This window comes from Neodiprion virginianus, chromosome 3, assembly GCF_021901495.1.
Source record: "Neodiprion virginianus isolate iyNeoVirg1 chromosome 3, iyNeoVirg1.1, whole genome shotgun sequence".
NCBI classification, from domain to species: domain Eukaryota; kingdom Metazoa; phylum Arthropoda; class Insecta; order Hymenoptera; family Diprionidae; genus Neodiprion; species Neodiprion virginianus.
The window spans coordinates 3,400,929-3,425,577 of record NC_060879.1 but is presented as its reverse complement, the minus strand read 5'-3'; the positions used below and the strand labels follow the sequence as shown (position 1 = coordinate 3,425,577).

At 41.0% G+C, this 24,649-nt stretch overlaps 2 protein-coding genes across 3 annotated transcripts in view; both read right to left on the bottom strand.

Annotated features, from left to right (window-relative positions):
* Positions 1 to 827: 827 nt before the first annotated feature.
* On the bottom strand, positions 828 to 2,095 carry LOC124300968 (serine/threonine-protein phosphatase 6 regulatory ankyrin repeat subunit B-like). The gene is made up of 4 exons (XM_046755500.1): positions 1,989 to 2,095; positions 1,666 to 1,914; positions 1,454 to 1,578; positions 828 to 1,171 (listed from the first exon to the last, which is right to left on the bottom strand). The coding sequence occupies exons 1-4, from the start codon at positions 2,093 to 2,095 to the stop codon at positions 879 to 881; spliced, it is 774 nt and encodes a 257-aa protein (XP_046611456.1). The 3' UTR covers positions 828 to 878.
* A 620-nt stretch (positions 2,096 to 2,715) lies between these two features.
* LOC124300096 (neuroligin-4, X-linked) overlaps positions 2,716 to 24,649 on the bottom strand; it is a 256,286-nt gene continuing 234,352 nt past the window's right edge. For both annotated transcript variants that reach the window (XM_046753774.1, XM_046753775.1), the window contains 4 exons: positions 9,301 to 9,634; positions 8,237 to 8,500; positions 7,052 to 7,244; positions 2,716 to 5,159 (listed from right to left, as the gene is read on the bottom strand). In XM_046753774.1, coding sequence (XP_046609730.1) covers positions 5,010 to 5,159; positions 7,052 to 7,244; positions 8,237 to 8,500; positions 9,301 to 9,634 — 941 coding nt within the window. In that variant the 3' untranslated portion in view covers positions 2,716 to 5,009. The remainder of the gene's footprint in view (positions 5,160 to 7,051; positions 7,245 to 8,236; positions 8,501 to 9,300; positions 9,635 to 24,649) is intronic.

Here is a 24,649-nt window from a genome sequence, read left to right as displayed (position 1 = left end):
TTTTGGAGCCGAAAATTTTTGGTCTCTGATTTGATTCAAATGACCCTTACCTGATCAATTGGAGCCCCAGGAACTCAGAAAACGCAGCGAAAAGAGCGTGGGATTAACAGGAGAAAAATGACGAAGGAAAAAGCACCTGCTGAAAAACGTCGAAAACTGAGGTTGTCGTTTTTTGGCTGTAACTTCTGATTCGTCGATCGCAGCGTATTGGGACTGCGCTCAATCGATTTTTCTCGCAAAATTACGTCGGAATAGTGCATGAAACCGTTCAGTATTTTGAACAATGTGACCCACAGGATCTCAGAAAATGCACTTCAACGAGTCATAGTCCAATACCAGAGAAGTCACGAAAATGAACTCGCGAATTCTGTCTGGAAGTGATGAAGCGTTGCTCACTGCGTAATTCGAACACCCGTCCTTGATTTCTTCAGCCATAACACGACTGGGTAGTCCATGGTACAAATATTTTCAGCATCATACTACTTCTTCAAAATTTGCATCGAAAATTTTGGTAGGCCGTATGTTAGTATTAGCGTCTAATTATATCGATGACAATTACGGACAACGAGTTAGCCATGACTGTTTCTCATCAACGGATAAGAGACATCTACAGTCATATTTATGCAATGCACACGGAGATTTAGGGTGAAATATAAGGTTTGACGTAAAAAAAAATAACGTAATCATATAAAAATCACGAATGCATGTATAAAAAACGTGTTAAATGATACATCAATTTATATTAAAAACAAGTGACGAAAGATGCTTTCAATATCTACGAGCAGTAGGCATCGAGGATGTGACAATTATTTTTATTTCCATGTTTACATTTAGATAAATACACCATTGGTCAGATGATATTCAATATATGGCACTTTCTAATCATTGATCAGCGTGGTTTTCTCAAGATCACGTCGCTTCCGCAGTGTGTTTTCCCTCATAATCGGAACAAGATCCGGCATTAGGTGTTCTGCCAATTCATAGTCGGAGTGAATAACCGTAGACGGTTTACAAGTGACGTCAGTATCGTTCTCTGCTAGGATAATAGCAAGTTCATGCTTATTCCGTAGTATCGCCAACTTAAGAGCAGTACATCCAAGATCATCGATCGCCGTTGGATCGGCGCCGTGGTCTAGAAGCAGCTTCGCTATTCCAAGATTTGACAGGATGACTGAAAGTTAAAACGAAGATGAAGTTGATCGGATGTTGAATTTGATACCGGAAAAGTTGGAGGGTAGAGGTATGGAGAGGTATCTCATATGGCTTTTTGAACTGAAAAAGTGACCACCAAAAAGCGATAAGCAATAAGCGTAACAATCTGATTGGCGCTTGGCAATAAGACTCACTTTGATTGGCGCTTCGTGCTACTTTTGCCGTAGCAACGACATCCAATACGTACTCTATTTTCTTATTTTATATTTATTACTTCTACTCTTCACGGCGGAAAGCTTACCTGCAATCATCAATGGCGTTCGGCCTTGAAAGTCCCGCGACTCCAGATCCGTCCCCGATTCGATAAGACATTTCACGTTTTCCGTTCGCTCGCCGACGATCGCGTAGTACAGGGGATTCCAACCTCTCCTTGAACCCAATGAAAGAGACAACCTTGCGTTAGTATCGGGACTGGCATTGGACATGTCAAAAGACGAAAATCTCGTTACGTACACGTCGTCGGTCTTTCGAACGTTGGCACCGCGCGCTATGAGCACTCGAATGACTTCGGGGTTCCTGGAAACGTAGGAGGCGTGCATCAAAGCAGTTTTCCCGAAGGGCTGAGTTGTGGTCGAGTCCAAAGAGACCGAGAACCTGTCAAGCAAACTTTTCAGGATACTCGGGGTCCCGCGGTCAATCGCTGCGGTCAATGGAGTTCTCAACTTGCGATATTGCGTAGGATAATGGAGGTCCATCGCTGGTCTGGAAAACCCAAATTTCGACAGATTGGATAAAAATCGGTTCCACTGTGGTTACGACTGACGGATTTATCGGACCTGGTGCTTATGAAATCGATGATTTTTTCCAGGCTAGCGAATCCCAGAAGTCTTATGAGCTCCTCTTCATCTGAGAAACCTTTCCAGGAGTGAAATAGTGAGGACATCAAATACTCGTGTTAAATTTTCTTTACCAAAACTGTGATAATCGATCAAATAATGACGGAGACGCACTTGAATTTTCTACAGCTGATGTTGTTCTCCGTTCTCCAGTCATTCAGGTGTCTTTTAAAGTTGAGAGACGTGGTTAAGCCTCGATTGTGTTATCTGTGAGACAGCCATTAATGAAATGCTTCGCGTAAACGGTCTCATCTTTTCTTCTACCATCAAAGTGCGTCACCTTGCGAAATGTTTTTGAGATAATTCTTGATGCCTCCAATGGCTATTTGCTGATTCGCTGCGAAAAATTCTGTGCAGATCACCGGTTCGGTTCTATGTTATTTTTTGTTCGACTAAATATGCGAATCGACCAAACCCTGTCCAACCATCGACTATTGATTCTGATAAGTTATGCATCTAGTGTCCGGAGGCACGCTCTTGAATAAATGTGACAGATTCACAAGCCGGCTACTTTTTTGGAACATTGGTTGATATGGGGACAGGAATTTTGATCTCGGGAAAAAAATTACCATCGATATGATGGTTATTATGATTATTTTTTTATTATTTTCAACGCAGCTTTTGAATCACCTTTTAAATGGTAAAGGCAGGGAAAAAATCATCGTTGTCCAATTAATATTTCCATATATTTTGTTATATATATTTACAGTTTGACAACAAAACGTTCAACGTAACATTTCAGTGTCTCGTATGCGCTGATCAACAAATCAATACGGGGATAAAAATCTAGACACACGTGACACCGGTTAAATAAACGACGTACGTGGTGATAGTAAACCTTTTCGTACCGTTATTATCCGTAATATCATATACAATATCATTTAAATTTCCTTTTTTTTTTGTATTTTTATATGTTTGTTTTTATCATTGGTAATGTTTAACAGATTGTCCACATTTCATGATATCATTAAGTTCACGTATGTATCAAACACCCACTCATAACAATCCATTTTCTTCTATGATTTCATTCGGCTTGAATTTCACCTATGTTTACATATACAATGTATAATTTATTCAATTATTATCATTACTCTATTTTTTTAAAATAACTTCTGTATTCATGTCAAATCTTCAAAATTTAATGGTATAAAACATTACGGTTAAATGATATAATATTTAAATTATACAACTCCGTAGTTTTTTTTAATACGGCTGCCTTCAATTTGAGGTCCGTGTTTAAACACCGAACGATATTTATTTATTATCCTCCGTGACTGATTTTAAAATTTTCAATTTACTTATACAATGTTATATTAATGTTATTTTTAAGTTTTAAATTTTAAAAATTCTCAATTTCCTTACAACATATTATATGAATTTTATTTTCTTTGCCATTTTAAATATTTACAATTGATTATTATTCCAATTCATCATTTACCTATGTTCACTTATTTCTAAATATCTTCGCGCTGCAAATTGATGTTTAAATTTTCATCAGATACATTAATCATTCAATTCACCTCCAATTATCATTTCAAGTCTTGTGGCAGTGTATAACTATAGCGTGTCAAACAGTTCAATTCTTCCCCTTCAAATACTAGTCGTAATATCGTATTTTAATCATTACTATTATTATTATTATAAATATTATCTTACGGCCCTATGTATACCATATGTTTACGCGTACGTGAAGTCAAGGTAAAATAATTAATAAATAAAAGAAAATGAATACGTTGTTATATTCGTCAAATCGTCGGAAAAAAAACCTCGACAAGTTACGGAGAGGGTAAAAAATGTTTGATAAATGACAATAATCCCCACTGTGCCAATCTTAGCGAACTACCGTATTATTTTATTTTATTGTTTTATTTATTTATTCATTTATTTATTTATTTATCTTTTTACTTTTACTCATTTTGCCGTGATAACAGGTAAACGTATTTTATATTTACAAGGAACATCTAACATCTTTTTACTCATTATGTACCTCTATATTTTATGTATAATAAAAACACGTTGTTTTACACTGCAGTTTTCCAGTTTACTTCATTTTAATAATTTCTCCCTTCCACCATTTAATATTAATAATTATTTTTGCACCTAATCCATCCGTTCTGCAATTCAGCAGATTGTCATTTGGCAATTATTTTGGTAACGAGATTTTCGATCCATTTGTATACCGTAGGTAACTTACCTGCACACAAAATATCCTACATATGGAGTAATTTGTTTACCCACAGTGTAGATTAATCGCGTAGTTACAGTGTATTTGTTCAGTTTATTCACTTTCTTAAATTTTAAATACTTTTTTACATCAGCACTCACTGTTTGAAAAAAAAAAAAAAAAAACAGAAGCGAGTCAAATAAAAATATATTTTTGCATCCGGTGTTTAGGCGTTGCAGTTGTCCAAACATATGTACATACACATATATTGTTCGCCCTTCTCGCACCACTTATATGTATACATGTATATAAGATACCCTTTTTCAAACAGCTACTGCAGCTGGTATTCACATTTGTTTTTTTTTCTTATTTCAACAGTATCGTAGACTATAGCAACAAAAGAAGTGGATAAGTGTCTTTTTCTTTCATTATTATACGCACGATTGTTTCTTATTTCCCTAAAAGTATAACGTATCTGAGATGAAAAAAAAAATTTTCTCGACATTTGGTAACTTGTTTATTTTTTTTCAGTTCCACGAGTCCAAGAACGTGTTCCTCCTCCCCCTGATACTCAATGCCAAATTTCCTCCTCCGTCCAGGAAACAACCCGCCGGAAAATCCCCGACATCAAAACCGCGCCTAACCCTTCGCACTTAGATCAACCCGTAATTTGCAGTTCCGTTTCACCCTTTTCCCTTTGCCATTCCTTAATCTCGTTAAAATTTCCCACATTCCTAGAGAAGGGTTGACGCGGTCAGGACGTCCGGCACTACCGGCTTCGGAGGAGGCTCCATACATCAGACTCTCATCTCGCTCATCGCCGTTTGTGGAACGCGGCTCGAAACCGTCGGACCTTGAAGCAGCGGCTGACTTTCCGGAGGACTTCTTGCTCGGGGCGGCGGAGGCGCCCGTGGAATCGTTAAGTGGATAGATCCGTTCGGAGGTCCCTGAAATTAAAAAAAAAAAAACAAAAACGTGACAGTCAGAACAGAATAAGATAGGTAAAATTTTTATCGTACCAGGGATGAATGATAAGGTAAATTGACAAAGAAATTAAAAGGAAATGAAAGATAAAGGACCATCAGATGATTTGATGTTCGTGACCATGCGGAATAATATGATTTGAATTCGTTGGATTAAAAAGAAGAAAGACAGACTTGTGGGAACTACACAGTAATACGATAAAAATAAAAATAACACTAGTGGAGGTGAAGGAACACAAATCCAACGATTAAATTACTATGACACTATGAGAGAGAGAGAGAGAGAGAGAATGGAGTCCGAAAGAGTCCTAGCAACTTCCTACCCGCGGGGGGCTTTCGATGCAAAACGTTCGCAGGAGGAACTTGGCTGGCAGGAAGTTAAACAGATTCCAAGGGTTCTCATTCGGATAAACGATCGGGTTATAGAAAAGCTTCTGTGTAAAAAAGAATTGAACGAATTTTTTTATTCACTGGATAGGCGGAGCTGAAGAAAAGTTTTCATCGAGTAGATATATCGTTCGTTATCGCGATGCAGCCAAGGGATATTAAATTTGAGGTGGTAAAGCAAGCAAAAATAAAAAAATAAAAATAAAACGAAGAAGAAAAGGACAAAAAAAAAAAAGAAAAAAAGTAGCCCGAGTTTTTTTTTTTTTTTCTTCACCCCGCCTTTCAACGCTCGGGAAAATATGTACTTGTCAAAAACTCTCCGAGTACCCGTAGTAGTCCTGACAGGCTCTTCGGGGCTGAAGAATGAAGGCTCTCCTTTTAGAGGAAAACCTTAATCGAAGCGGAGTTTCGATGTAGGTACGCTGTTCCTCTCCGAAACGGGGACGGCGATATGTCTTTCTTTGACAACCGAATTCCGCAGGTGCTACACATACACACCCTTGATGCGGTTCATTCCCACTTTCGTTCCTAGTTGCTACCATCCAATTTCCACCCCTCCACCTCTCAAACCCCTTTCCTCCTGCACTCCATTGTCCGCTTTATAAATATTCGTCAGACCGAATATCTGATGAACCAATTTCAGCGCGTGGATATAAATGACAAGAAGAAGAAGAAGAAGAAGAAGAAGAAGAAGAAGAAGAAGAAGAGGGGGAAGGTGGAGGAGGTGGAGGAGAAGACGAAGCAAAGTATTAAAAAACCATTCGGTAGACGTTCGGAACGTATCAATCGTTTCGTTTGCACTGTATCCATTCGTTCGAGGAAGAAGAAACCTTTCATCATCAAAATCGCGTGTGGTTTGTACAGCAACCTCGTTGCATTGTGTAATTCAATATAAGGAGTGTTCATCTCGGAAGGTATCGATTGTGGAAACACGGCTTCTACTCATTCCCTCGAGAGCAGTGAACCAGAAGCCTTAATTCCGCACGCCATATGGACCGATTGCTTCTCTTTGTGGGCATACGACGTCTCGGAGCCATAATCGCGTTCGAATTTGATGTAATTAAACTTGAAAGCAACGCGAGCGTTTGTACCGATGTGAAACTCGTCTCGGAAACTGGTATCAGGGAAAAGTATTCGGCAATGACTGTGCATATACCGTTTTAATAATTTTCGATCTATATTCCAATGGGCATTTCGAAGGGTTGAACGCTGCACGTACCTCAGCTGCGCAAGTCAGAGAATAAAGAGATCCTAGGGAGCTAGGAGGAACGAGGCTGGGGAAAAATGAAAGGGGTGGAATAACGAGAAGAAGAAGAAGAAAAAAAGAAAAAAAAAAAAAACGTTGTGAGAACAACTCTTCGGGAAAGTAACGCTCATGCGTGAGGTGAGGAGATGAAAATGAAGGAACTTGGGAATCTGTTTTTCTTTCAGAATTTCACGACCGTGTAACGTACGATCCTGGTACCCACCTGCATTTGTGTATTTATGTTCATGTCCTGCATGACGGCCGCTCGAGGCAACGTCGCGTGCTGCTGCTGCTGATGATGCTGCTGGTGCTGATGTTGCTTCTGATAATGATGCTGGTGCGGCAATGTGTGGGTTACTTGTCCCTGCTGTAGTAGTTGCGAGTTTGGACTGCTCGGAGGGGCCTTCATCGCGTTCCTGGGGAACAGAAATTTCGGATAAAATTACCATTCCGCTTATCTCGAGGGGAGGGCATTAGATACCACCGTGAAAATCTTCTCCTCCCTGCCTAATTTTTGTTACGAAAACATTTCCGCATTTCGTTTTCGGTGATTTTACCGCGACTACCTGCACGATTCGTCTCAGTATTTTTAAAAAGAAAAAGAAAAAAAAACATCAACGGTAACGTTCTCAACTGAATTTCGATTTGGATTTACCATTGTCTTATATACCGTATATTTTCTCTCTCAAATTTTCTTATCTCAAGTGAACGACGGTTGCTCTTGATTATCATGGCCATGTTTAACCTTGCCTGCGGGAAGGTATAAAATTTTTCTTCATTCTTACACCGCGATTCTTTCAAGCAATCACGGGCCGTATTCGAGGCTAGATTTTTCGGATAAAAAGTAAACACGGTTCTGTATAATTCCGGTGTGCCTAACCAGTTCTAGTTCCGCTCGTCTGATAACATCTCGAACCGCAGTCTTGATTAATTGCGAGATGATAGCGTCTTGGGAATCTCGCAAAAACTTCGAGTATCACTGCTTCGCTCAGCCGTACAGAAAGGAGGAAGAATCGAATTGATGTTCCGGAGTCACGTAGAATCGAAGTAGAAATCGGAACGAACGTTTCCTTACGGATATATCGTATATATACAGTCGATTCAAAACAATGTTCAAACTAATGAATTGCGAAACGAAGAATGAAAAAGTACAACTGATATGATAATTCAATTTTTTGGAAAAACTGTACAAATCTGGCATTAATCAGAAGTGCTTGATGATGTAAACTGTCTCATATTACTATAGTAACAATTGAATTATTTCGTTTGAAAATGAACGATTTGTATTTATTTTCTAACGTCAAGTGGACTGTTTTTTTCACGAGATTCGTCAAATCCCAATAAAATTATTTAATCCGAGTCTCTGTGTTTTATTCGTCTTATTTTCAAAAAGTTTCTCGATCCATACCTTCGCAGCATCTCGTTCTCGACATCAACGATGACTTGTCCGGATCCTGGAAAGTGTGAATGGGGCGGCGGGGGTTGCTTCAGCTCGTTGAATCCCCTGGGTCCGCACTGTTGATTGATCATTTGTTGCTGCTGAAGACTCTTGACCTCGAGCCGCGTCTTGTCTCTTTGATAGTAAACGCCAGCGAAGATGAGCACGTTCAGTATAAGGAGGCTACAGCCGATGGCGATCGTTACGCTCAAGGCTGTCGAGTAAGCCGCGTACCTGAAGCGGGAATTTTTAATTATTTAATTAAAAGTTACTCATTTTTCATGGAAGCCGAAGAAGTGAAAAGAAGCGGAGTGCCGCAGCCCGTCAGACTCGTTGGGTATAAGTCTCTCTCTCCAACAAAAAGAGAGAGAGAGAGAGAGAGAGAGAGGCGTAACGATATATACTACATCCATAAAGTAGTTTATTAAAAGCCCCGTTCTCTCAAGTGCCAGTCATGTCCCTGACAATAAACTTTTGTTCCCATTTATCGAGTGGTTCTTTAACGAAGAGATTATAATTAATTTATCGACAGACGACCACGCGAACCTCTGATCAAACAAACGTATATAACAGCTTCGTTAAATCTCACCAATCTCTCGTAATTCACTTGCACTTTTTACCCCACATCGGTACTCCTGATGAAATTATTGTACAGCGATTTATACACGTGTGTGAAATTTGATTAAAAACAGTGCGTCCTTAGCTTTTACTACATATTCTTAAACTCAAACCATGATCGTATTCGGGAACAATAACAGACGTGTACTCGAACTTCCGACGATATTTCTTCAGTAAACACTAGGACAAACGACTTTTGGCAAAGCATCGCAAGCACGATGAAGGATAAACGAAAAAGGACAAACCAATTAGTACAAGTGTCCCGACACCGTCCGATCGAGTCTTGTGAGTATAAATATCGTCGTATCCGGAGGGTGAAATTATTCTCCCGAATGCCAACTGAAACTTCACCCCTGGATATCGGATCAGTTAAATTTTTAACGGACTCATTTTATCACAACGGTTGTGGTACTCACCCAGCGGCGTCTAAGCTGGCCAATGTATCGGTGCTCGCGTTATTGGCGTTCTGCAAGTTGGTGCTTTGAATGAGACTGACGCAGGTAGTGATGGTGAAGTCCGTGGTGGTCGGAGGTTCGGTGGTCAGATTGACGCGTCTGAACTCTTCGCCGAGCCTGCTGAGGGGATCAGGCCTCACGGAACCGTCGTAAAGGGCGGGATCGGCGTAGCCTCGAAAGAGGTTGTGCTTCGGTTCGACGTCTTCCATCCCGGCGCGATGTAGTTCCGGAACGAGTCGAAGCCAGACGGATAGCTGATGGGCCCTGTAGTGGTTCTTCATCTTCGGCTTCATACCTGCGGCGAAAATTGAAAGTTATCATACGACTCGAGCACCCTGACAATGAGGGTAGAACTTCGTTGGCTATATTCGATGGAAGATGAGGTGGAAATAAAGGAGCGGGTATCGCCGATATTCCACGTGAAATATCATCTCCTAGACCCTCTCAAAGTTTCGATTTATTCCCCGTGTATACCGATACACGTTCAACCGATGGTTCACCTTATATATATCATATACCGGTGTGTGTATTTCACCTACGGCAATACCATTTTGATAAATGGCGCCTCGATACGTGCCGGAAGAAGAAAGTTCGAAGGAATACATCGGTGTATTATATGCAAGTATCTGAGTTATCGCGCGAGGTGTTCGTTCATGAAATTGAACCGCGGGGGTTAACTTTGGGGTGAAAATTGTACGTAGTCCTGTGCCAAGTATCGGGGATCGGGATGATCACTCGCCGAGTACGAGTCGAAAGTCGAAAGTGGAATCATCCGGCGGAGAGAATGGTTCAAGTATAACGAGAGTTCGCTTCCACTGCTCGACTGGCTGCTTTCAGAGATGCCTCTTTGATCCTCCCGGGCTCTTCTCCTTTTCCCGGATATCCGCGAATATCATTTTCCGAGACGCAGTTACGCCGGACGGTGGGATCGGAGCTGATCATCGTTAAGTCAAGTAGCCGGATCCCATTCTTTTCGAGGAGGTTCTTTGAACCCTGAAGAAGATTCGCGAGAAGGCTCCTCGCTTTCGCTTTCGCTTTCGGGGAAGCCCAGCGGTGGCGCAACGGAATATTGGCGAGCCAAAGAAGAAGGCGCGCGGTTCCGTCAACCGACGAGTAGCATTCAAAGGGCCGACCGCGCGGGTATGGAAATCGTTTTCAAATCCGAGCCGACCTTTTCCATATAACGACGTTCAATTTCCCATATTGGAAAAATGTCCGACTGACCTTTCATGACCCGTGCTAGAAAATTCAGAATCGCCAAGTGCGGATAAAGGGGACGTAGGGTGGGCGCCATTTCCGGCGTGGAAAGCCAACGTCCGGTACTCGGCCGCCTCCGCTTATAGATCGAGTCGCCGCAGCCTCACCGCTGGTGAAAAATCCTCGCATACATATTTTATCGCCAACCTTTTCTTTTCCAGCCTTCGCAATTTTAAACCCCCACTTGCGTAATGCGCGCGCTAATCGCGTCCGCGCTCTCAAATTCCCGAAAATTTCAAGGATCTGGAGAGCAGCTTCGTCGCCATTTGCAAGGACTTCGCTTATCAGGATTACGGGGGCTTAGGATCAAGCCGTGACAAGACGAGTCGCGAAATGTCGTCAATACCAACGGATAACTCATCTGCAAATATCCTAGCCTCCACTACAATCGCAAAATAATATCGTACCCGCCGTTTTCGTCCCTTCAAGCTGTCCCTGGTTTCAAACAATTTCTACGCCAAGCATCCGTTCCAACGTCCCGTGTAATTAATTATTCATTCGCGAGTATCGCCGACCGGAGAGCAGCTTTAATGCCTTGTCAAATACGATAATATCGTTGCTTCCGATTGCTGTTTAAACTCGAGACAAATTTCCACCTTGTTGAGTTTCGGAAACAACAATCGTATCATCGATCCACCTGTTTTGTCTCAGATTCAACCGGCTGCCATTCGGTTTACAAACGCTAATCAACTTCTCCGTAGACCGAAAACTCGGTAACTTTCAAGTTGATTGTAAAATAATTCACACAATGTTTACCCATCTACTTCTACAAAAAAAAAAAATAAAAATCATCCAAACTTCGGGCGAATCTGTATATATTATCATATATAATTGAAATTGAGCTTTATTCCTTTTGTTATCCTTTTTACGGATCAATTAATCACGAATAATTACTATCGACCATCGATGAGGGAAGAAGAAAGAGAGAACTCAGCTGGTTTAAAATGCTCCCCCTTTCCGTCAAATTCTTGTAATTGTATAGAAAGTGTAAAATCGAAATTGATGGCACGTGAACGCGGAGCAGTATGATCAATAATTGGCGCTTTCACCCTCTAAATTTACGGAAACGAGATTCGGAGATACTTTGCCGGGTGGGATATAAGGGAGCGGAGGAGTGGAAAACAAACGGGAAAGTTAGCAGAAGCTCTCTCGTTGGGCGAGCCGAGAGTACGCGTTACCTACACGCACGTTTCGTCCCTTTTCCCCCTTCCCCAAGAACCTTCGGAGTTTCTAACCCTTTTGTTTCGGAAAGGCAGCTAAAGTATGGTGGTCCCAATGCTTGCCTTTTCTTCTCCTAGCTTTCTTTTCGTCCGTTTTTACCCCCGGTTTCTTCTTTTTCCACGTCTCTCCTCGTTCCTCCACCCTCCTTTCCGTCAACCCTTCGTTCAGTTCGGTACGTGCGAAAGGGAATCCGGCCTCCGACTAACTCCCGTCTCTCCGGGGAGGTACTTTTTTCTCTTGTTTTTTTTTTTTTTTCTTTCTCCTCCCTTACTTTCCCGCCTCCAGCTGGCCATTTAAAGGAGAACGCACTGCTCTGCCAGCTACGCGACTCTAAATATATCTTACAACGTGAGCGAAGCGAATGAATGCGCGAGGTAAGTTAAGACTCCATTTGCAGAGAGAAAGAGGAAAAATGAGTAAAAATAAATACACGTCTCTTCAAATCCTACAGCCAAAAACTAGCTCTGCGGCATATTATTACATAAATGTGTGTTAAAAGAAAAGCTTGCAGTGGAGAATAACGCAACGTCATAAACAGCCTGCACACCCTGTGCTTTGAGCACAGAAAAATTTTTACAATTATACTTGCAATAGGTACCTATCTCCACTATGACCTTTGTTTTCGAAAGTTTCATTTTATCCTCGAATCGTTTATTCTCGCTGAACGTGCGGTGTTCGGCAGTGTTTTTTTTTTTTTTTTTTTTTTTTTTGTTTCTGACATTTTAAAACTCTATATTACAAAGAAGAAACAACCCCCTCCTTCGACCCTCGGCAAAAAAAAAAAGTTGTACACGTTTCAACGAAGTTTAAAGGCAGCCAATATATCCTCGTGTGTGCAGATTGTGCCTAATAATACCTTTACCTTCTACATATACGTTCTATCCCCCGAAATGTTTTCCGCAAAGTTGAAGAATCCTCGTAAGATTCACCGTAGAGGGACGGGGGATGGGTGTAATAAAAAACGGTGTATGCGGCCTTGGAATGAAAGACTCACGTCCCCCCAGCATTTCACCCTCAAAATCAATAAGCTGCGATTCTCAACGTGTATGTATCCACATTGGCCATGTACATACCTTAAACCTACCTTGAAGGGTTTGCGATAAGATTTTCTTATCCCTGTCCCGGCATGCATATTTAAGTGTGCGTGTGTGTATATATATTATATATATATATATATATATAAATATATACATATAAATATGTACCCGCATGCACACATGGCGCCTGATATCTTTATCCAAAATACCTCCTCCCATCAATCCTTAAAAGTATATCCTATACGTATAACTTGATATTTCATTCCGAGTCCATATTTTCCGATCCGGGTGGAGTAAAAAACGAAATAAGTGAAGAAAGAAAAAAAAAAAAAAAAGAAAGACAAGCACGAGAGAAAAGAGGCTGTATAAGCGGAAATATCGACGACAAGGAAACATGCGGTGGTGAACCCTAATCATCGTCCGCCACTCGACGTCTTCGTCCCGTGTATTTCCATACGGGTAACGGTGAAGAATGTAGTTTAAGCTTTTATATACTCACCAACGAGTTTCCGTGAGGTGTCAGCTATATGTAAGCATGGTTAAGGGGGAGGATCAGCGATTTTTGCGAGTCAATGCCTATTTTATTATCCTAAGAACTGCGAGTACGGTGCTATTCACAAGCTGTTTTCCCTCCATCGAACACACGGTTTACGGTTGGGGGGTGGTTGCGGGGGTGGAGAACGTCGCGGAACGAGCCGACCGGGGTGAATAGGCATAGGTATAAGAGTAGGCAAGCGGCGGCATCTCGCTGAGCATTTCGAAGCTCGCGCTCTTCCGCGTCTGCGCAAGCACCGCGAAAATCCGGGGGTTGAATATCAAGTGCGTTTTTCACAACTCTCCGTATACGAGAAGCGAACGGAGACAAGAGTCCACGTTTTTCTCCCGCGTCTCAGGGCTCACCTTCCATCCCCTTCGAATCGGGGGGAGTCGAGTTTGTTCATGCGAAAGAAAAGCCAACCGCGGACAGAGAAGGGAATTCAAGAAAAATGACGCTGAAAATATCTGGCCAATTTTGTCGAGGAATTCGGAATTTCGTCGGGGACGACGCACACCGGAATCCGAAAACTTTCCCACCCTCTCCCCCTTTCCTCTCGCTCTCGCTCTTCATCTTTATTTTTTACTTGTTTTTGATAGGGGTCTACGTTTTCACGTGCGGAAAAAATGTAATTTGCATAATTTTTTCTTTCTTTCCATGCACTGTACATGACAAGAGTCTGCAGACGTAGATTTTTCATTGCGCGTTCATCACCGACGTTGCGTGTAATGTGATGGAATTTTTCAAATGGTATTATGAAAAGTTTGATATTTTACCGAGGAGAGAAAAATGTGAAAAGATTTATTGACCGTAACGGTCTATGCGATTCGAAATGTTGCTGGTAAATATTTCTGCGAATTGTGTGATGATTTGATAAAACTGTCGAAAGAGAGTTTTGATAATGGATTCGATTAAAAAATTATTTTTAAACAATACAGGCATTGAAAACAAGCGTTATATACTTTGGCACTATTGTGTGACGTAATAACTCGATCAAACTGTCGTTTGAAGCAGTGATGAAAATTTAATTAAATTTTTACAAATCGCTTCGTATGCAGTTCATGAAGCTTTTTTCTGAATCGAGTCAAGTGTTTCCCCAGGGTAAAAATTCAGAAAGATCAGAAAGCGGACAGGTCACAATATCGAATTTTCATAGACGCTAAGATTTATTGCGCAGGATGTCAAAATTTGGAAAGGTGGAGTAACAAACTTCAAATGATCAAAAGGTCAAGGTGAAGACACCTAAAATGCAGAATTATCAGAACGAATAAGAATACAGCCAGCGAAAACCAAATAGAATCGTCATAACTTTGACGATTCCATATTTTACTTTTCTACACTTCAACTTTATAAATTCAAAAAGTCTACAAAATCGATTATCGACCCTTATAATAATTTTTTTAACCTTTATAGATTTCAACCTTCACTCCTTCTCGATTAAATCATTCTGTACAACCAAAGAATCAATACATGTTATTCTCAATGAAATTCATGCTTTAAAGAGTTTGGAGCGTTTCATTTAAACTCCTAAAAACGTTTGCGAGCTCATGATGACTCAGCTCCGAACTATAGCTGCGGATATCAGTATTTGAATACTCAACCTGTTGAAAATATTTCGAATGTTTGACAAAACTGATGGCCCAAATGAAACTGTTAAATTTTCTCCAAAATGCTTCGGTTACTGCTGAAATTCGGAACGCAATTACGGCGATGTATACAAAACTGTATGAAACTCGTATAAAACTCTACGTCTTTGCAAAATAATGAATTTCAATACCTCGCCATCTTGGCGTTAGCGATGCTTCGCCGTATTTCGCAGAGTTTTGCAGCTTTGACGACGATCCGCAAAATCGGCAACTACGGCTACACGACCACGCTTGCGTGTGCTTGAACCAACGCCAGGCCGACGTTTCGCATTTTGCTCGGAACGTTACTTTGCGTTCTTCGACTCGTGGGACTCGGAATAATGTCAGATCATTGGTAATACAGGCTTACACAGCGCGCTGGCCTTCCAGGGAAAATCTGGGAAATAATGTTATCGCCTCTCGCGTCCGTCTGCCGCCAAGGTATCGCTGACGGCGGAATTTCCCAGCCTCTTATAAATAAATCCGGCATCAATCAGGCGTGCACGCTTTAGTTATTCGGACACGAGATCGCTGTGCGGAACGAATAAGAGCAAATTTACAGAGCAGCGCGAAAACAATCCATGATTCGAGGAAGACACGGTCGTCCGACTGAATATCGTTCGTGATTGACGGCGAAACAAGGTCGCACGGTCAGTAAAACAGACACCATCCTCAAAACTCCTCAAGATTGTCCCATTTGACACTGCGATTTCACAGTCGGACGACTTTCGACTCGTTCTCAACCGCGTTGTCACAATAAATTATACATAAACGTCAAGCTGCATACCGACACCAATATTCTTGCAGGAAATGCACCGGAGACAGCGGAAATGAAGTTTTCACTCTGAAATGTCGCTCAGGATATGAAACGGGGTGAGATGACAGTGGTTTCGGTTGTTGAATCGGGGCCCGGAAATTCCCAGAATTCTGTGACTAACTCGGTGAAGAAGAAAAGTGAAGTAGAAGCCGCAATCAGGAACCGGAGGTAGCGATCGGGCCTCCGCGTCACGTATCTGTAATGGGGTACCAGAAGCTCTACGCTTTGCCCATTCCGATTGGACTTGGAAACAACCGGTGGGGTTGACGATATCTGGCCAATTAGCAACGATCGTCTGGCTTCGGTCATTCGGCGTTTAGTTTCCGAAGTCATACAACGCCAAACTCCACACGACGAGGACGAAACGGCTTACGGGATGAGGTGTAGAAGTGGAAGCGTCGGATTGACCGCAAAGGAACTCTAATTTCACCAACTAATTCCTTTGATCAAATTCCGAGCAAGCTATTTTGTCCCCCCGCTGCGGACACACACGCTAAAATGTCTCATCGTGTGCATCGGGTTGACCAAAACGTTTCACGTGCGTAGTTGGTTGTTAAAGCTAACGTTTTGTACTTGTATGAAATTTCGAAGCGGCGGTGTTTTTTTTTTTTTGATTTTTTTTTTTCAGAATTTTATCCTCGGGACGTTTTCACGATTTGGACGAAAAATGGGAGAGTCTTTTTCTCCATTTGTTTTCGACTCTTCGGATTATTTGAACTGTAGAAAAAATTAATTGTTGTAAATTTTTCCAATGGCTGAAAATCTGATTATTTTCAATTGTAAATTCCAAGCGAGAAAAGTATCATGTTTTTTGCATGTATAAATGAGGTTGCGGTTTCAGGTTTCCGTTTGAATTTTCATTCGCTTTAACTTTGTTGGGAATTTAATTTGTATTATAGATGAAAACAGTATTTTCAAGGATTTCCATCAAAAAATTTCCCCACGGGATATTCGGTTCGAGCACACATTAATTTATCGCTTGAATATACACAGTTTTCACACACATGCGCGTACAAACGCAACAGTTTCGATAAGGTACTTTTAAATCCCTTTTTCCCCATCTCAAACCGTCTTTCCATTATAAAAAATACGTGATATACGGCATGAAAAGAATGATCGGTATGCAACGTAAAAAAAGAGAGTTACGTTGTTACACATTTTATCGCGGCTTCATCGACGACAGAAGGCAAAGGATCGTTGTAGGCACTTGGATAGTTTTGAAGTTTGTTTCACCGTTTTCTCTTCTTATTTTTATTTATTTTTTTGTTTTTGTACCGACTCGGTAAAAATGTAAACGCAACAGCCGTGGCTGGCCTAAAATTCAGAGGCATACATTTCTTGGAATTTATTCGACCGAGGTTTAAACAAATCAGAGAGAGAGAGAGAAAGAGAGAGAGAGAGAGAGAGTCGCTGTCCGAAACAAACAATCTGACTGGCGCAGCCTTTATCTCAAAGCTGTGATAATTTCCCCCTTCGTCAGCCAGTCCTGAATTAGCAGATTCACGGACCGTTAACGACAGTGGAACAAATGGAACTTGTCAAAAAAGAAGCAAGGGAAGAAAAAACGGGGAGGGCAGGATAATTATTAGGCAGACCGAATGAAGGGGTGTTTGCAAGGTGGCAGCGATAACAGCTGGCGTTTCGTTTCACGATCAACTCCGGCGATTGACGCGTGTAACAATCTAGCCGAAGGCTCGGTTGATTGAAAGAAAATATAAACAAGCTTGCACCATTACACCATACCAAATTACGTTCACCCCGCTGCTTAGTTATAATAACTATCGAGCTTACAGATTATGCAGATTATACAGTTCGAAAAGAAGTGTTGATTTCCCTCGCAATGTCAGATCTGATCAGTGATGATACGATAAATTGCCGACCCGTTTGATTCAATGTGCTATTGAATATTCTCGACACATCTAAGGTAAATGTATCGGTTATCGAGACGTTTAGATCGAATTGTTGACCCTTTTATTTTTCAAAATTATAAATTAATGACACAAATTGTGAATTTCTCGATAATTAAAGCCAATTGCTAGAGGGGTGAACACTACAAATTTAGATTTTGGTCATTTTTGAACTATGGATTATCTTACGTCCGGTATACTTCACGAACGTTTAAGAGTCTCGTCGAAGAAACAAAACAAAAACTGCCAAAGCAATCATGATTATCCTAGTTTACGCGATCAGTATAAGTATAATAAAGATGCTGTAAAAATTTGAGCAGGATCGGACGGTTCAGTGATTTTTGAGATATCATGGCTACATTTTTTTTTAAACACTTTCCCCCATCGAGCAGCGCACATTAAGTTATATTTAATACTTCATCCCCAAAAAATGTACAAGGTTTGTTTAAATGTCAATAAATACAATGTGAAAAGTATGAGAAATTTTATTTCAATGGTTTGTCTTGAAAAAATAGCCAAAAAAACCATGAAAAAAAACTCTTTTTTCACACTAGACGACCCCTTTAACTCCTTGACTTTGAGTCACACATGTATCGGTGAAAAAAAGTTGCGCCACTCTTGGGTTATGACACATATACGTGGGTATTTTAAAAGAAGAGAAACATGTTTGCACTATATCGATTCGACTGTAGTTTGGTGAAGGATAGATTTTGAAACAGCTGATTCCGAATCAGAAATCAGAGTTCCGAAATTCGAAATAACGGAACCGATTAAATGACGGATGAAAATTAGTCGGCATAATATTTTCCATTAAATGAATGCCAGAAGCGCGTATCCGGAAAAAAAATTTACATTTCTTTTTTTCTGAACACGTCCTTTTGGCATTAGTCGAGAAATTTCGTTAACGGCGCTTGCGCTCTTCTGCTTTCAAATCTCTGTTGTAAAATAAAACAGCGTTCTTTCCCCCTTTCGATAGTTTTCCCATTGATCAGCGATAAATGAAAAGTAGAAAAAAAAAAAAAATAAACTCGGACTTTTCGTCGCTCAGACCCTTTTTCCATTATTCGCGCGACGTGTTCCACCTCTCTTCACTCATCGATGAACGTTGAGTGTATTAAAAAGCCACAAAAGCCTCCGTTTCCAATTTGTCACGATGCGGTCATAAGGCGTCAGAGATTGAAAAGTGTCCCGCAGCTTCCTCGGCATTAATTCAAGCTAAGGATACTCTTCTCAGAGATTACTCGGGGGAAGGGGTGAAGATCTTCAGGGGGGGGGTGTAGAGGGGTGGCAGAGATCATTAAAGCCCCGGCAGGGCTGCGAGTAAGTAAACACGTTATTCGAATTCCGTCTTAATATCCGTGCCGAGCGAGGCTTCAACGCTCCGCTCCGGTGATCCAAGAGTGTCTCACCATGGGCGGCGCAACCTGCTAATTGGTATTGAATTAGCCGAGATTACTCGGTCGGCCGAGTCCGTGTTCAAACATTGTCGAATCGGATTGTGCCGAGGCCTCGACACGTCTACGTGCCTATATATTAATTCGACTTCGGACTTCGGACGAGCCCGAAACCTTCCGGATGATGCTTGGTCTGGACATCGCATCGACTGATGCATCCGTGCGCCGACGAAGCGCATTTCAGACAGGAAATTGGACGTTCTTGCCGCCTCAGCTCCACCGCCATGTGTCACATTTACTCTGCTTTACTCGTTCCACTTGCCGTCCGTCGTGTCTTTGGAATTTTCAACTATGCAAAGAACCCTGTGCATTTCACCCGTCTGTCAGCCTTAGCAAAACGTCGGAATGGAATTCTTCCAGGTGTTTTCAGACCGAACGAAACGATGTGACGTGTAATAATTATTCACGACGTTCCAATGAATTGTAATCCATCGTTCCGATTCTACGAGTCTTCGCGAAAAAATTTTTAAACATCCCAAGAAGAGGACGTTTCTTGATTTTCTTGAAATCCTGAAGCCTGTTCGAAAGGTGTCCGAAGGCAGACGAGTCCGAAACAAAAATTGCCCAGACGACGTAGATGTCTTAGACCACATTCGTACGTTCAAATTTCGCGTTTAGTTGATTCTCTGACGATTAGTCGCGAGTTTACGATGAACCAATGGTACTTCAGAGCGCAAGACGGTCTCCGCAGAGGCGATCGGTTCAAGTGGTACCTCGGACGCGATAAATTACGAGAACCAATGGATAAGGCGAGTCGTTTCGCATCGAATCAATCTATCCATCATCGACGACCAATCCCATTTCCCGATTGTGAGGCCACAATGGACTCTATCGAAGACCGGCCGTCCAACGGCTACTCGCTGGAGCATTGTCGCATCGGACGAAGGAGTTAGAAGAGACAAAGAGCGGATGCCGAAGCCGAAGTCGAGGAGGTGGGACGGGTCGTTGGACGGATCAGGTACCTCCGGGAATTTCTCGGGGCTAAGGTTGAACACCCCCGGGATGCAGCTATCCTTTTGTGTCAGGGACGTCGTATTGAATACCAGCGACCGATATCAACACCGCCTCCAACAATTTTTATCCGCAAGTTTGTCGTGTGCAACAGCATGCAAAATCTCTCCCTGCCGATCAACGAACACGATTCATTGTTCAAGTGTGTGCGGTTGGGTTGAAAAAGTGCTCAAAGAAAGACGTGGCGAAACGAGGGCTTGGAAATAGAGTCACTGAAGCTTGTCTAGTTACACCTAAAGACAAAAAGTCTCCTCGATGTAGGTGAAAAATTTTCAAACACTTTTTATATATGTTAACAGCGTACCGTCCGAATGGTTTTAGACTTGAGTTCGATTTACAAAATTTGTCACGTTCACTTCTATGATCTGCTCGTATTGATTTCTCATTCCGCCTGTCTCTATGCTATGCGCGATTCAAGTAATTCTTTTTTTACACAACACCTTAATTTGAATACACACTTAATAACAATGCGAAATTTTTTCAATCGATTTCCAACGATTGGTTTTACAACGATTTTATACACTTATATGACTCTCTGTAATCGACTCGCGATCATTATACTAAATATCGAAGTTTCTGTATATCAATATTTTATAATTTAGAATAGTCTGCACTGCTTGTAATTTCCATGAGTTCTGAACTGTCTGAGGTCTTAATTGGTTCTGCGTTTAATTTCGTACCGTTTCGTCTGGTGTCTGAAATTATCCTGTCCGTAGCATAGGTCTGGTTTGACGAGGATCTTCAATAGGGGGAATTTTGGAAAGACTCCTGGATCGGTCTTTGGCTATGTTGGCGCAAGACGATTGGTCAGGAAGAGGCCGATCGGTGTATTACCGACAAGATATTTGGTTGCAAGAATGACCCAGCAAAAAACCCATACGCTCGTCTTACTCCGAAGAATAATAAAGCTCATTTTAATCATATACGAATCCTGGTAATATCTTCTAAGATGCATTTTCGAAAACAATGTGAACGAACTTTTTGCTGAGCCATAAGTTTATCACCCGTCAATCACAACGATTGTACGAATGAGTATTCTCTCTTTTTCGTCAACTGACAAGTCCTACAAAAAATTTTAGACCGTTCGTAGAAAATTCCTCTGCGAATGAATTTTTAACGAGCTAGTTTTAATCGTAACCCTATAAACCTCATAGAATGTATGGTGAAAAAATGAAACAATGTATTTCTTGGACTCGGCTATTAACGAGGTGTTTTTATACTTTAAATTAAGTAGTTACATTTTTTCTGAACCACAACGATTTTCTACCAATCGGATTGAACGTAGCTTCGGTTAAAGTTTTTAGAACACCTGTTTCCACACATTTTTCGCCTGACTGTATGTTCCGTACATCTTTGAATCAACTTTTATTTATTCCCTATTCGCGACTAACGATATACGGTGCATCGTCAGCATGAATTTTACGACCCAGCTTGAAAAAATGGGAATTTAGATGGAGAAAGAGAGAGAGAGAGAGAGAGAGGCGATCCTGTCGACGATGGACACAAATAAATTCACGATATTAACCTCGCAAGGGTGGAATTCCTGAGTACCTACTTTATAATTCCAGTCCTCTAAGGTATTCCCATATAATTTTTACAGCGCCCGGTTCTCGACTTGAATCGAACGATATTATCGTCACAATTTCCCGTCAAAGAAACAGCTGCAGGCATCCCTTCTGTGTACCTTGGTATTTACATATTGCTAGTTTGCGTTCTCTACATTCTTTCGCCGTTTCATTGATTGTTATTGATTATTTTGATTATTATTATCATTATTATTATTATTATTGTCATTATTATTATCATCATTATGATTCCAGTTGAAGAATTTCTTTCTTCGATATTTGCAACATTGATCGTAAGAATATGTCGATACCGATCCGATGTCGGATTTTTCCGAAATGTTAATATTACTTTGAAAAATATCGCGTATGGATAGAATAAACTTTCCCCCCCTCAAATCTACATCAGTGTAACATGCATTTTTCTTCACCCCCCTTTTTGCAACGCAAACAATAATTTATTCGTGAGTCACCGTTTACTCCACCGGTTATAATATAAGAACCCGAAAGTTATTCCCACTTCCACATACAGTATTCCGCGCGATTTGACTTATGTAATATAACTGCTCCGTGTTGAAAATTCATACGACAAAAATAAATAAATAAGTAAATAAAAAATGAAAAAAAAAAAGAAGAAAACATCCCCTTCTCGATAAACCTGCGTGGTTCTTACGTAACGTTCGGAAATTGATAAAAATGTCGGATCTTACGATTTCCCGATAGATAAGAGTGGGAAAAATAATTCGAGGTGTTTGTTCTTGCGTACGAAAAAAATTCCGGTCATTTAGCGCAATCCGTGTTCGGACGAAAATTTGAACATTCATCCACCGAGTCACGTGATGTCGGTACATAGTTATGAATAGTTTTTGGAAGAATGTCTTATTAAATTCAAATGGTAATTGGATTGGCGTTGGAACGCAGCAGCTCGGTAGGGTGAAATTTTCAAGAAGGTCACGTCGATCACTAAACCACGAAAATTCGACGACACCGAATCAGAATATAACTCATAGACCGAAGCTTTTCAGATGTGGAATAAATTCGCTTTCCTCCGTTTTTACGCTCTGTACTTGTGATTCGAAGAACTAACTAATCGTTCGTCAGTTTTTGCGTGTACGGCATTTCAAAATTACACAATATTAGAACATCTCAAACATTTCAGGGAATCGAAACGATTTTTTGAAATTCTACAATATTACACACAATTTTAAAACATATTGCAAAAATTTCGTATGACTTCGAAACACTTGGCAGGATTTCACGAGTCTCAAACTCCTCGTCGTAAACCAAACTGCACCTTGAAATTTGTAAAATAGAATAATGTATTTGAGGATCGTTGTGCGTGGAAAAAAAAGGGATATTCTGTATTTCGTTCTAGAATCTTATTCGTTGTTTCCGTCAAGATCGGTAAGAAATTAATAACATTTTATAAAACGCTTTGGTGATTCTGGTTAACTGCAGAAATCATGCCAGTCGAATAAAGAAACGAGTGACAAAAGTATGAATCTTTCGCAGCCGCGTGATAAGTTCGCTATAAAATTCTAATCGCCGTAAAATGTTCTTTGAGCCGAAGCAGGAAGGTTGAATCGGAACAGTTTAGGACGTCGCAAGAAGTTTTAGGCCGGGTGAAAAAAAATCGCTGGTGAACCGTGGCGCGTATATATCTATGTACGCATGCATGTATGTATAGTATATATGTATAGGTATACGTATAATATGTATTCGGGAGCGGTAAAAGACGGCGGCATTAGCGATCGGGATTCCCTTTTATCGCGTGGGGGGATTTTAAGAAGATCCCGTCCATTTTCCGCAGGTCGATGCGGTCGCGTTTCACGTCCGAAGATCCGAGAGATCGGAGCTTCGGGTATCCGTCACCCTTCTATAGGGGTGGTTTTTGCTCCCCGAATATCCGGGACACATCCTGCGGGCTCAGGCTGCAGCAGATTGCGTGTCGTAACCCCTCCTGAATGTATAATAAAATTCCCAAAGGGTTTCGTTCCGCTCCAGGCTCTGTTTCGTTTACCTTCGGTTATCCCTTTGCCCGCTAATTCTTTTACTTCGCGTCTGTCGGGGGGTTCGGGGAAAAGTCTGCGCTGCCCGAAAACGGTCAAAGCCACGATCACGAGCCTTTATCGACATCCGCTACGGAACTTGGATCTCAGTCAATTTAACCGAACGCCGGTGAATCGTGTTTGTTTTTTTTCTCTTATTCTTCGTTTGCAAGAAAGACAAGAAGAAGAAGAAGAAGAAAACGAAAAGAACAAACAGCAACAACAATCGAGGGGAAAGAAAGAGGGAAAATAGAATACCTTACGAAAGGCGATCGATAGGTAAATCAAAATATTCACGACTCATTATTGCATCAAGATTTCACTCGGCTGATATTGAATGTAAAATCACGGAGCTAACGATATAATATTTCAAATTACCAATTCAATTTCAATAAATATATACATCGCGTTATAACCGGGAGCTTTGATTGAGTCGCTGATTTTCATATTCCGGAGTAAAAATCGACAAACTCTAATTTACGGATGTCACGCATCGAGTTGTATGAAATTTTCCTTTCCGAATTTTACAAATTTTCATTACGTATTAATAAATCAAGGACGATAAAATAGAAAAAAGAAAGATAATCGCGAATCCCGATATTAGAACATAACGTTTTATTTTCTTCGCAAAATCTTATCGCGAACTTTCAAAGAATCCCAATAATTTCACATCCTGTTCGATGACCGTCCGAATGTAATTCAACGTCTGCGTAAGCGTTGATAATTCGCGGGTATTCCGTTTCCTTCCGTTTTTCATAATATCGAGCCCAAGGAAGCGGAAGTGGCCGGCTCGCAGCCTCAAGACCTGTGGATCGTTCTCGTTTCCTTCGTTTTCT